Genomic DNA, 12,293 nt, shown 5'->3' on the forward strand with positions numbered 1-12,293 from the left:
GTGCAGGTCAAATGTTTTGAATGTGAAGACAGAAAATGCAAATGGCTCACTTCTGAATGTTAATTCAAACTAATGTCCGATACAAAATTTCAGTGTAAACATGGCCATAGTGAGTTAACGACTGGAGCGTCTTCTGCTGTTGACACTGGTAAGGATGTTTATGTAAATATCTAAATGCAAAATGTGGACATTTGCAGGTTTTCTGATAAATAACACACAGCCTGTGAAGCAACTGAAAATTATCAGCACAAAGCCGCCAAGAGAGTGAACGACTTTTATTTGTTAGGTTTTCAACGGAATAACATGAGGACTACACATGGGGGCGTTCAGGGGCTTGGCCCTGATGAAATGCTAGACAATAAATAGGAGTAACATACTGTATGTTAACTGTGCAACAGTCAGTCTCTTCCACACACAGAATGTCAGATGGTTTGGAGATGACCTCCATCATCACCTCATCTTACAGCTCCAGTGGCTTCTCTCTCTCTCTCTCTCTCTCACACACACACACACACACACACACACACACACACACACACACACACACACACACAGGATAAAGATAAGATTCCAGTCTTATTACAAAAAAAAAATAATACCATGGCTGCATGTAGGTCGCTAAATAACTATAATAATACGTGTCATTAGTGTCTCTCTTGAGTCAGCTCCCATTTGTCTAAAACAGTCTGACGCACAGCAAGACATCATCACCAAGTTAAAAATATGTTCTTCTGGTTTGTACTTAGAAGGAAAATCTGCAACTTTTACACAGAGTAAACACTACACAGTATTTCCTCAAGTTGTTACCCCTTATGCAAAAATAAAAACAGGATACATTTGATTACATTTGATATTAAAGAGAGAACTGTAGCACCAAACTGGCCGTAATGTCGCCTAACTAACACGGAGATTTAAGCAGAAAAGCTCCCTTTTGAACATTTGCGACCCCCTTTGAAACCTCAAGTGGTGTTTTCGAAACAAATACTACTTACACTAATAGATCTACCAGAGTCATTCCCAAAACATTTGAAACCAAAATCGTTCGTGTGTCACTGTGACGACAGCAGCATGAATTTCTCAAAAACTCCAAACGCATCTCCAAAACTGACTTTCAACATTCCATGAACCTTCTGCTCGCCTCCACCTCACACACATCTGACTCTTTCAAAGTGCGTACCTTCATTTCCTACATACTGTATATCATTCCCGTCTCAGTCATAGCACAGTGCTGTAGCAAACCAAGCTTCAGTCGTCATGTGCTACAGATTAAAGTCCTTTGAAAAGCCTGAACCGAAGCCCTTTGTGGTGGAGTTGGTCCCATATAACAGTATTTCCCATAAGTCTATATAAACACCTCAGCTGAGCGCTATACATGCAAAAAGCTGTTCAAAACATGCATGTCTCCCTTTCATTATATCCTGTATACAGGAACAAAAGTTATCATTTACACCATTAATCCAGAAAAAACAAACAAAAAAAAAAAAAAAGCACAGACCATTAAGTATTTAATCCTTAAACTGAGAAATGTTAACACTTCAACTGGCAGCATCTTGTGGTCTCTTGTGGTTGTCACTGCACGAATGTTCATTTCACTTGAACATTACAGTGAGACTGGACAGTCTTTCTGCTGTCCAGAGGCCCAGCCTCCAGATACATGATGTTTGATTCAGTTTCCGTTCATCTCCACAGGACCTCCCTTAGGTATGAGCAGGCTCATGCGGCCCGTAGTGCTCGCTGCACTCTTGATAACCTCCATCCATCTGCAAAGACGTGACAGCACATGCAGACTTTTAACTGTTATTGCACTGCTGTGAAACACGCTACATTGTACTGGGAATTATGCTGCATTTGATTTGTACTCGTAAAAGTACTCGTAAAGCATCGACTGTAAAAAGGGGATGTGGTTTTGTGTTCATTTTAGTAAGGTGTATACACAATATTGTCTTACTGCAGCCTATGGAATGCCATGTAATCTGTTTTTTATCAACTGGTGCTGCTTGTAACCGGTCAATGTTACTATAACAACAAGGGCTGAATAACGTTAAAAATGAACGCATCAAATTCGTTTTTAACGAATGTGACGTCACTCTGAGTCCAGCGTTACGACTTACGAGTACAAAACGAATGCAGGGTTAGAAACCAGTCATGTACCTTTCAAAGGTGTACTCGCTTTCTGCCCGGAAGAAGTAAACATGGGACTTGAACTGCAGTTTGAAGACGTACTCCTTGTGGATGCTGTCGGACTCTTCGGGGGTGCTGACCGTGTAGCCGAGCAGGGGGAGGCTAGCCAATGGGAAGTCATCCTGCAAACAGAGAACACTTCCTGAATACAGAGCCGCTCATCTCAGCCACGTTTTAAATGTCTTGTAGGAATAAGAAGTGTCAGAATGGGTCTGCTGACCTGGTGAGTCTTGTAGAAGAACAAGCAGAAGTTGGTAAAAACAACCCAGAGTTTCTGCCAGCCATTACTGTTCTTGAACTTCCTCAGGAGGTAACCTGAGAGCTGGTTCTACACATGGGGAGAGAGCAGAGAATGTAATCAGTGCTTGGTTCTAACAAACGTAGAAAATGTTTATGGGATTATTATGTATGTGATCATTTGTTCTGTTCGGGTCAATCATGATTTCTCTCGTCTGTGGAAGCTTTGTTCCAGCTACTCATCAATCAAGATGGTGAAGGTAAAGTATCCAGAGTGTAAAAGTAGGCCCACCAGGGCAACAAGCGCTCATTTGACCTGAGTTGACCAATGTCCCTTTCAGTTCTGTCATTGCTTGCCACCTGTTCTTGTTACTGTTACTAGTTTCTTTCTTTAAATGAACTAGATGAATGTATACTATAGTACTACAGTAGACTTAAATGTGTTGCTTTTTTCCCTCTATTTGATTGATATATTTTTATCTTCCATCCATCTATCTACTCTGCTTTGTTGGGTGATTGCAGATTGGAGTGGATATTTGGATCTGTGTACAAATGCTGCAGTTTATTTTACTCTAGTGTCTCGGGGGGTATGATGGATAAAAATGATGAATCAATATACAAACCAGGGCGAAATCTCAATAAAAAGCTAACAATATTTGGTTTTCATAGGATTTCTGAGTGTGATTACATAATGAGCTGTCTTAACCCAGTAATCTTTCCTATAGAGACCTCAGAGAAGGTGCTCTGTTAAAAAAAAAAAAAAAAAAATCATACAGGAATTTAGCAGAATCAAATCAAATGTTCTAATTATCTTTATGTAAATATACAAGTTTTATTTATTTATTTCAAGTTAATAAACTTAAAATTTTGAACCCAGAATGATTTATAGCGTACAGTATCAGTAACATCTTCTAGTAAACCATCATGGCTCGAGGCTCTGGTACCTGGTTCATGCGCAGGTAATCAGTGAGAGAGAGGTTCTGGTTTCGGTACCAACAAACATGCGTGATGGTGTTTGGTCTTTGGCCCTGACCGAGGAGATAGCGAGGAGGAAGCTCTGGTGAGACAGCCGGAGAGCCAAAGACTGAAAGGGTGAAAAGACAAAAGGAAGAAAGGGTGTAGAGAAAGTGTTAGCATGTTAGCTTGGAGAGGAAGGAATGGGAAAGAAAGAGAGCAGCTAGGAAGTTTCCAGGCCTGTGGAGTGGGAATGTTAGCGTTAGAAATTGTGACCAAACCTTCTTTGCATGCACAATATTAATATCCTATCAACTGCATAACAAAAGAAGGACAAACAACCTTGCAGCAGACAACAGAAACACAGGATATTAACAGTCACCAGGGGAGAAAAGAGGGACATGAGAGGAAATTGAAATGGTTAGGAGGAGGTGGACCGCTGACACGCACCCCAGGCAGATGTTTTCTCAAAACCACTGTCTCAGTGTGGAAGAACATTATTTCCACATGAGCAAAGCGACTTTTGGTCTGTTTGTGCTTGTTTATTCAGGGCGTGTGGGTGTGTATGTGTGTCTTAATGTGGGCAGAGGAGGAGTACCTCCACAGCCAGGCTGTGATCAGACATAGACACACTGGTATTACGGTGCCAGCACACATGCATGGTGGTGTTGGCACGATGGTGCGTCTGCTTGTCCAGTGAAGTACGGGAGGAGTTCATGTCATCCTCCGACTCCTGCTCCAGAGAAACCTCGTCAGACGATCCTGGGGGGGAGGGCGGGACAGGAAGTTGTTTGGAGGAAAGGGATTAACGGTACATTTGAACCTACATGTTTTCTTATTCAGCTGAGGAAAACACAAAAAAGTCACACAAAGTACACTTTTCCTCTCAGTAAGTACTGAGTTACTGTGCATCTTGAGAGAACACTGAGGTCAACAGAAGCTCTTACGGTTGGAGTGATCGCCGAGTCCCGGGTCAAGGAAGATGCTGGATTTCTCTTGCGACTTCTTGGCCATGTCAATAGCCAAGTTCAGATCCTCAATCCACTTGCCCATTTCCACTTTAGAGCTGAAATCACAAACACAGACACAGACTGAATTGCACATGCTGAGAGGTCATATGCATTTACAGTACAGACAGGAAATACAAAGCGTCTCAGTGCATGTTTTGCTTTAGCTGAACTCAGCAGTGTTACTCTGGGTGTGCAGGTTTGCTCATTCTTGTCTGACATGATGAAACCACTGAATGACCATAAATTCAGCAGTCATGACCAAGTGGAAGATAAATTTCATCAAAATTTTGATCCACTTTTGTTAAGCAAAATGTGCTCAAAAGACAAATTACCATCTGAACTTATCCTTTAAAGTATGTTTTCCTTCAAGAGATGAACTGAAACATCACTTTTACTTTATTTTACTTTAATAACAAACTTCACATATCTCAGGAACTGTTCATGCGATGGACCTCACACTTGGTGGGTGCGTGTATTGCTGAGGACCAAAGGACATGTATTGTCAAGTGTGAATTGTTTGGGTGATAAAGGACTATTGTGGACCTCTCCGATATGGCGGCCATGCAGACACATAGCTGCAACCTGCAGCTGCCAACCAGGTGTTTCTTTTTATTTCCCCTCAAAAACCATTCATTCAATCAGCAACACACACAATTTCTCATCATTTTGATACATTCATCACTTGATTGTCACTTGATACACTTAAACACATGCACATATACACACACACAGGCCTATTTTCAATGGGAGCGGCACTACTAACGAGTAACTGTAACTACTACAGATCTGCTTAGAGAAACTCTCACTATTCTCTCTCCTTCTCACCTGGCAGCCACTACAATGGTCCTCTGAGCAGAGTAGATGGTGAAGCAGTGGGGCACTGACCACTCATTCTCACTTTCCTCAACCTACAAGCAAAGAAATTCAGAAAACATTAACCAAACCTTGGAAGCATTCACTCTAAACACATCTGTATACAAAAAACAATTTAAACTGAGGACTGAAGGGGGAATCGGAGTCTGGGGGGGGGGGGCTGACTTGCGGCTCAGACAGACCTGGTGAAGAACCTCTGCTGGAGCATGTATGTGTGTCTGTTTGGAGGTAAAACCATGATGTCATGTCCCGCTTTTTCTAAAACATGCCTATCAGTTTTGCATGATCATCACATCACCAAGTCCTGCTTATATCTCATCATTTGAGATGCCTGTGATTTAGAATGGCTTGATCTACAGATCTACAACCAGCTGCAAGGACTGATGTCATTCTGCATCTTCAGAAATCTGCTACGTGTACTTTTTTTTTGGCAAATTTGTCTACAGAAGCATGGGAAAAGAAGGGTAGGGTTTGGGCATCCAAGCTGGCAGAGCTCAGAGGACTTACCGGTGCATCCAGCACTATGAGCTGCAGCCAGGAGTAAAGCAGAGACATGCAGAGTTAGGAAACCCAGGCCCTCCCTTCTCAGTGCACACTGATCAGATCATAGTGACAATACTAACCTACACATCTCATCTCACCGTCAGGTATTACTATTCTTGTGACAGTGTACCCACAGCTGTAGAGGGATCTATACGGGACAAACGAAGGTTAACTAGGGACAAAAGTTAGAAGTGAAGCGAGGGCTTGTATACTCACTATCATGCCATGAAGGGGTAGCTGGCCGTGGACTTTAAACTGATTGGTAGCCGTCACACCTTTGCTTGTGTAGAGGAGCATGTCTGAGAACTGGAAAGACAACAAACATTTCTTCCTGAGCACAATGAAGGAGGTTTTATTACTGTGTAAGTGATTGTAGTTTTGTACAAACCAGGAAAAACATCCTCTGCTGCAGTCCTTTCTTGGTAAGCTTGTACAGACACCCCTCTCGTATGAACTCCTAAAAACACAAGCGGCTTGTCAGATACTCCGTGTTTCACTTTCAGCCCGATTCCCAGCAGCCCCTACCCTCTGTGTGGTGTCACTGCTCTCACCCTTCCAGGTGCCGTTAAGTTCTCAATACCAATCAGGTCCCTCTGCAGCTCCGTCAGCTTCTGGAAATTCTCCAGGCGGATGAGGCTACTCTGGAGCTGAGTGGCTATCTCAGCCACTTCCTTCAGGGCCTCTGTGAGGGATCACAACAGTGTCTTACTTTCTGAAACTCAGTTCATTTTGAGAAAATACATTTTACAGTATTTTGTATTAATAAGTTACAAGTAATTTCCAAGAATCATAATTTGAAGCAAAAGCACAAATATCTGTCCTAGTATCTCACTGTAAGGCTGACAGCACCCGAGCTGCTTTCATTATAAGTACTTGACAGAAAAGTCAAATACCACTATACTGCCAATGTATTTTAAAAGGTCTTTCTGTTATCTTTTTGACAAAGATCAGAACACACAATATCTGCACTGGCAGATGTTTTATTTCATGTAATGTGTCATAGTGGAAGACATCTTAATGCAGCATCTGGGGATGTCTCATGGCAACTTCTTTGACATGTTCATGAGATGTTGTAATGAAATGACATGAAATGTAAACAGTTTTTTTTTTTTTTTTTTTACTTCAGTTACTTCGGTCCCTTCCATCAGGATCGTTGGATCAAATGTATCAGACCTGTGAGTGTGATGTTAACAAGAACAGTTCACCCAAAAATGAAAATGCGGTCTTTATCTACTCACCCCCATGCCGATGCAAAGTCGGGTGATGTTTTGTCACCCACAAAGAGGGCAGGGTGTGCATGCTAATGCTTTTAGCTTTTTTACTACAGTAAAAATTTCAGCTTAAAAAGGGTGTAAAATACATCTTTTCAAATCAGTTCTCTGGAGTCTCACAGACTTGGATTATGACAGATGTGCTATTTTCTGTTTTTTTTCTCCTTAAAATACTAATATACTGTATATGTAGTCTGGCTCCAGCCTTATTACATTGGTTATCTGCTCTTACTACACTTAGTGTGCTAGAACAAAAAAACACTTGTACCTGACTTTGTGTATGAGCGTTGCTAAACTGATTAGTTATCAGTTAGTACAGCTGTTAATACGATACGGGTTTAAGGGTCATGTCGCAAGATGTGCCATGCTGTTAATAATACAAGTGAGAAGACTTGTGGAGAACTGACCCTTGCAGTCGTCGTGATCACGGTGTGTGGGAGAATAATGCTTGCATAGTCTCTCCAGGATGAGTTTGTAGTGCATGAGGCGCTGGATGGGCTTGAGCAGGAATGTGTTGAGGGGCAAGTAGCAGACCTTCTGCAGCTCAAACTCTTTGTAGACTGTCTCCAGCTTCTTCAGCCTCTTGGTGGCTTTCTCCAGCTCAGTCAACACCTCATCGTGTTTCTGCAGGTAGCTGGTGAATTCCTGGGGGCAACAACAAACACGCACAGGATGAAATCCAGAACGTTCGGCTCCACAGTCCAACATGGAAAAGGGAGCTGGCAAAACATCGTCACCTTGAGAGCACACATGTTCCTCAGCATCACATCACCAATCCTTTGGTAGTCCCCTTTGACATGAGCATTAGAGCGTCCCTCCCTGAGGAAACACACAGATTTTGTCTTTATCATTATCACACCGGAGGTTTCCACACAGAGAAACAGCGAAGGAGCACGCACCAGAGAGCCAGCCTCTGGTCTAACTCCTTGAGGAAGCCTCGATGGAACTCATAGATGGGGTCGATGTTGGAGAAGAGGAGGGTCATCAGGCCTTCGGGCATGGCATTTTCTTTAATCACAGCGCTGCGGAACCACTGGAAGCAAGACAGGGACAACATACTGTTAATATATATTCTTCTGATAAACTGGCAAAAAAGACGTGACAGGTTTATGAGACGGGCATCTGAAGTACTAAGAGCCTGTTGTGCACATATTTCAAAGCTAATCATTATCATATATTCTGTGTTTTATTAAGTCTTTTCTGCCTAGAGGTTCACACATTTTACTTGAAGTGCTTTAGATAATCACATTTCAAACAGTAGACCTGTGTTTAGGTGTCCTGTAAGACTGTCCCCTAAACGTTGTAAACAAGTGTTTAGTGTTCCAACTCTATTCTAATTACGCTGCGGAGTGAATTATGTACACTTTTTTGTATATTTCTAAAAGCTGGAATTCTGAGGTGACTGAAAACTTGTCTTTTATAGTCTTTCTTTTCAGACTTTCTATGTACTCGTTTTAATTAGTTTTACAATTTTTATTTAAAAAAAAACATTAAATTTGAAAGTTTTAACTCAAATTATATATGTTTTAACTTTCAGTGATGGAACTACATTTACTCAGCCACATTAAAATAATAATCAGTTGAGCCCTGTATGCAAGATACATACATGCATCATTCATTTTTACCTGTACTTTTGATACTTAAGTACATTTAATACCAGATACTTTCAGACTTTTACTCAAGTACTAGTCTTACTACTATCAAAGTAATACTTTAGTACAAGCACACGACTTTTGAGCACTTTTTTTTTTTTTTTTTACACTATTGTGCACATTTACTTGGTTAATCCAGATGAAAAGTGTTTTTCAAAGAAACTCACCACAGTGATGACCTCGAGGTCTTTCAGGTACGTCCGCTCTGTGGTCAGAATCTCTTTGGCAATGAAGTAGGCTTTGTCGGTGGGATACCGCTGAGGGAGAAGAGGGACAAAAGTTTAACAACTGAGTGATGGACAACATTGCAGCCATGAGAAAAATCTAATCCATCCTCCTCTTGCATTACTATAACAAAAGGGTTGAAGAAAAGTCAGGTATTGTTACTCTTAAAAAAGGGTTATGAGGCAGGGGGGGTGGAAGGGTGGCATGCAAGCAGTGTACCTTCCTCCTGCCCTCCTCCTCCTCCTCTAGCCTGGCATTGCTGCCCACCTCGCTCAGGATGGGGCTTTGCAGGGGCGACGGGGCCTGGCCCGGCAGGCTGAGGGTTGACATCTGGAAGGAGGGCGACATGCAGAGGGGACCTTTGGGGTTGAGCGGCGAAAGCTGAGGGCTGTCCACGACTGAATCTGTGGAAGAGGGAAATCGCTTAATTAAGTCAAATAAATAACATTCCAAAACAAGATTAGTGTCAGGAGGTTGGGAAAGTAAAAACAGAATCGAATCACAAAAGTTACAGAACTCAGGACAAATATGATCTTTGGAAATGGGTGGAGTTTAAGTCAAAAATCTTTACAGGAAGTGGAACTTAACACAATAGCATATTTGTAACCGTGCTTCAACAGGTTGCATACAGTCAAATATATAACAGTAATGCTCATCCACAGTTATCTTACTTCCTTTCAGAAAAGTGGTGCACATCTGAACAAAAACAAGTGGAATAGTTCATCACACACACTGGCCACGAATGAAAGGGGAGCCGGCAGAGCAGACCGACGCATGTAATGGTTCCCACATTTTTCCCCCTGCCGTTGTTTCCAGAGCTTTCTACAAGAAGGACAAATGATTCATTGCCAACTTATAAGAGCCTGGTCCCATTTCAGAGAACTGGCTCTTCTGCTTTTGTTCTGCCTGTGAGCTTTGCTACACAACAAATCAGGAGACAAAACAAGCAGATGAAATGCTGGGCTATCCTCTTTACTGAGACACAGGTCACCACAGCTGTTCTTCCACTTCTAATAGAGAGAAGAAAAAAAAGGAGTGGGGCAAGACTGAGAAAGAGAGAGAGAGAGAGAGAGAAAAAAAGAATTACTACTCGACCCGGAAATAATTGCTCACGCAAAGACTTATCAGGAATGTGGCTCAAAGGTCAAATAGTTGTTTATAGTTCATTTGAAGTGCCCCAAATGGAATGACACGAGAGGGGAAGAGAGGGGACGTCGGGCTCTGCAGCAGGAGGAACGAGGGTTTGCAGTGGAATGACTTGGCTCAAAGCCCGTCCAAACAGGGAACACGAACACACACACACTCAGCTGGAATTAGGCTGAGGAATCTTGTGTACGAGTCCGACCCAACCCCCAACAGCACATGAGTTTGTTGTCTCAAATATAAAAAGGAAAACGGCTGCTGACTACGTTGTTACATTGAAGAGCACTCCACACTAAAAAGGATACTTTACTTCTCTAGAAGGACACGTGATCCACTCGTTCAGAATATGAAAGGACTTGGCTGAGGAAAGGGGTTCTTAGGAGTCATCAGAAACAATTTGGAGTATGTTTCTCCTGCATGTGAGACAAATTTTATGTGGGGAAGAAAGGTGTTGCAAGTTGCTTCTGAACAGTTTTACTTTGTTTTCTAATTATGCAGAAAACGACAAAGCTAAAGAAACACCTATACGCAATATTCTCAGCCTGGCGTCTTAGTATAACCTTCAAAACATCAAGGAACTCTTGCTTCTCTCATTTCTTCGATTCTACTGTAAGATTTTGGTCTGAAGTCAGAGGTAAATTAATTAAAGAACGCGTAACTGCCCTGAGGTTTCTGTTAAAGCAGCTGAAGGAATTACATCACAATTGCGTCTTGGATTTCAGTCTGTATCCCAAAAAGAATTTTAAGTCTGACATTCATGGTACCCAAAAGTGATTACTTTATTCTTGAGAGTAAAACATACAAACATTAAGTACAGGATGTTTATAAGTCAATATACATGTTCAGGATTAAGTGATAATTAATTGATGCCTAAGTGCAGTTAGTTTAGCTGGTTATAACTGTCAGCCCGTCATTAATTAAATCTTTAGTTGAGATGTGGGAAGAATAACATGGCAGAAAAAGAATCAAAATTATGTTCCACACACTTCAAGGTGACACAGGAACAACTGCTCACACTTCTGGCTGTAGTTAGATTGCAAAAGAAAAAAGAAAAAAACACCACCTCTGAAAATGTTTCACTGTTTTTGACGGTTTTCATGAGGAAATATGAAAACGGCTACACGCCATCCTTCAAAATGACAATGAAAAATGGTGAGTTGTTAACAACGGATGCTTAATTAGTAAAGAGGAACATTGTTAATTTCCACACAGATGTTCATTGGATATATCCCGACGCTTTTGAAAAGTAATCAAGAAAGTGTACCTGAGACACACGAAAGCATACTGCATGAAAAGAGTCAAAATATGTGCTTTAAGGCACTGCGGTGCAAGACACAAAGAAAGCTTGGTGACATCTACAGAAAGCGCAAATTTTGCAAAAGCCAAGTGAAGCCTGCCTTTAGGTATATTAAAGTGAGCTTAAATGAAATGAGGAAATTAAAAACTGGATTTGCCAAGTCAAGACTGGAGGCGGAGGACGAGGAGGAAATGACATCAGTGAAATAACAAAATACTACTGATTAGTTTGGTATCGATGCAGTATTAATTTTTTGTGTTGCACGGCACAAATAAAACAAGGTCAGGCAATACAGAGATGCCTCTGAGGCCTGGAGCTTGGATAACGATTTAAAAAAGAAAAAAAAAGTTTTGTACATGCTAGTACGTTAGCAACTGACCACACGACAGATCTCTCATTCCTATACCTTATACTTAAAAAATATATATATATAATAAAAAAGAAATAAGTAGCTTATGTGCAAAAGCCCCCCCCCATTTCCTTCCAATAAACTGAATACTATGTAGTTAGTACCCTGAAGATAGTTAATGCCAAAACCCCAAACCATGCTAAAGGCCACCTTCCAGAACAGAGACAAAGCAACACAGGTCTCTAACAACGCACAACTGCTTCAGTTAAAGCCTTAGCTTCTCTATCCAAACGGCTTGCTGGAAGTTACAAAAAGTGATGGTTTCTAATGTTGGAAAGTGATAAATCTCTGCATTTTAATTTTAATAATCAGGAAGTACTACTATGTCACTATGATACATGGTTGACTAACAACTGCAAGGTTGCTAAAGAATCACAAAGTCTTACATACCTGTAAGATGATACATTCATTTTTATCGAAAGTGGTGTTAACAGTGCACTTAATGGCTCATTAGTACACTGCTTACATTCTTCAACTTAGCTTAACATAAAGAAAAGA

The 12,293-nt window shown here is 41.3% G+C and overlaps 1 protein-coding gene across 5 annotated transcripts in view; it reads right to left on the bottom strand.

Moving 5' to 3' along the window:
• Positions 1 to 260: 260 nt before the first annotated feature.
• farp2 (FERM, RhoGEF and pleckstrin domain protein 2) overlaps positions 261 to 12,293 on the bottom strand; it is a 29,731-nt gene continuing 17,698 nt past the window's right edge. The window contains exons 14-27 of one of the 5 annotated variants that reach the window (XM_046391396.1): positions 9,166 to 9,350; positions 8,889 to 8,978; positions 7,969 to 8,102; positions 7,807 to 7,888; positions 7,477 to 7,714; positions 6,350 to 6,480; positions 6,187 to 6,255; positions 6,015 to 6,104; positions 5,208 to 5,290; positions 4,320 to 4,438; positions 3,363 to 3,502; positions 2,402 to 2,509; positions 2,152 to 2,303; positions 261 to 1,760 (exon numbers count right to left, since the gene is read on the bottom strand). In XM_046391396.1, coding sequence (XP_046247352.1) covers positions 1,667 to 1,760; positions 2,152 to 2,303; positions 2,402 to 2,509; positions 3,363 to 3,502; positions 4,320 to 4,438; positions 5,208 to 5,290; positions 6,015 to 6,104; positions 6,187 to 6,255; positions 6,350 to 6,480; positions 7,477 to 7,714; positions 7,807 to 7,888; positions 7,969 to 8,102; positions 8,889 to 8,978; positions 9,166 to 9,350 — 1,715 coding nt within the window. In that variant the 3' untranslated portion in view covers positions 261 to 1,666. Of the gene's footprint in view, positions 1,761 to 2,151; positions 2,304 to 2,401; positions 2,510 to 3,362; positions 3,613 to 3,970; positions 4,135 to 4,319; positions 4,439 to 5,207; positions 5,291 to 6,014; positions 6,105 to 6,186; positions 6,256 to 6,349; positions 6,481 to 7,476; positions 7,715 to 7,806; positions 7,889 to 7,968; positions 8,103 to 8,888; positions 8,979 to 9,165; positions 9,351 to 12,293 lie in introns of those variants that run through there. The other 4 variants (XM_046391397.1, XM_046391395.1, XR_006843572.1 and 1 more) reach the window with 4 other exon arrangements.

The sequence above is a fragment of the Scatophagus argus genome, chromosome 6 (assembly GCF_020382885.2).
Source record: "Scatophagus argus isolate fScaArg1 chromosome 6, fScaArg1.pri, whole genome shotgun sequence".
Classification (NCBI taxonomy): domain Eukaryota; kingdom Metazoa; phylum Chordata; class Actinopteri; family Scatophagidae; genus Scatophagus; species Scatophagus argus.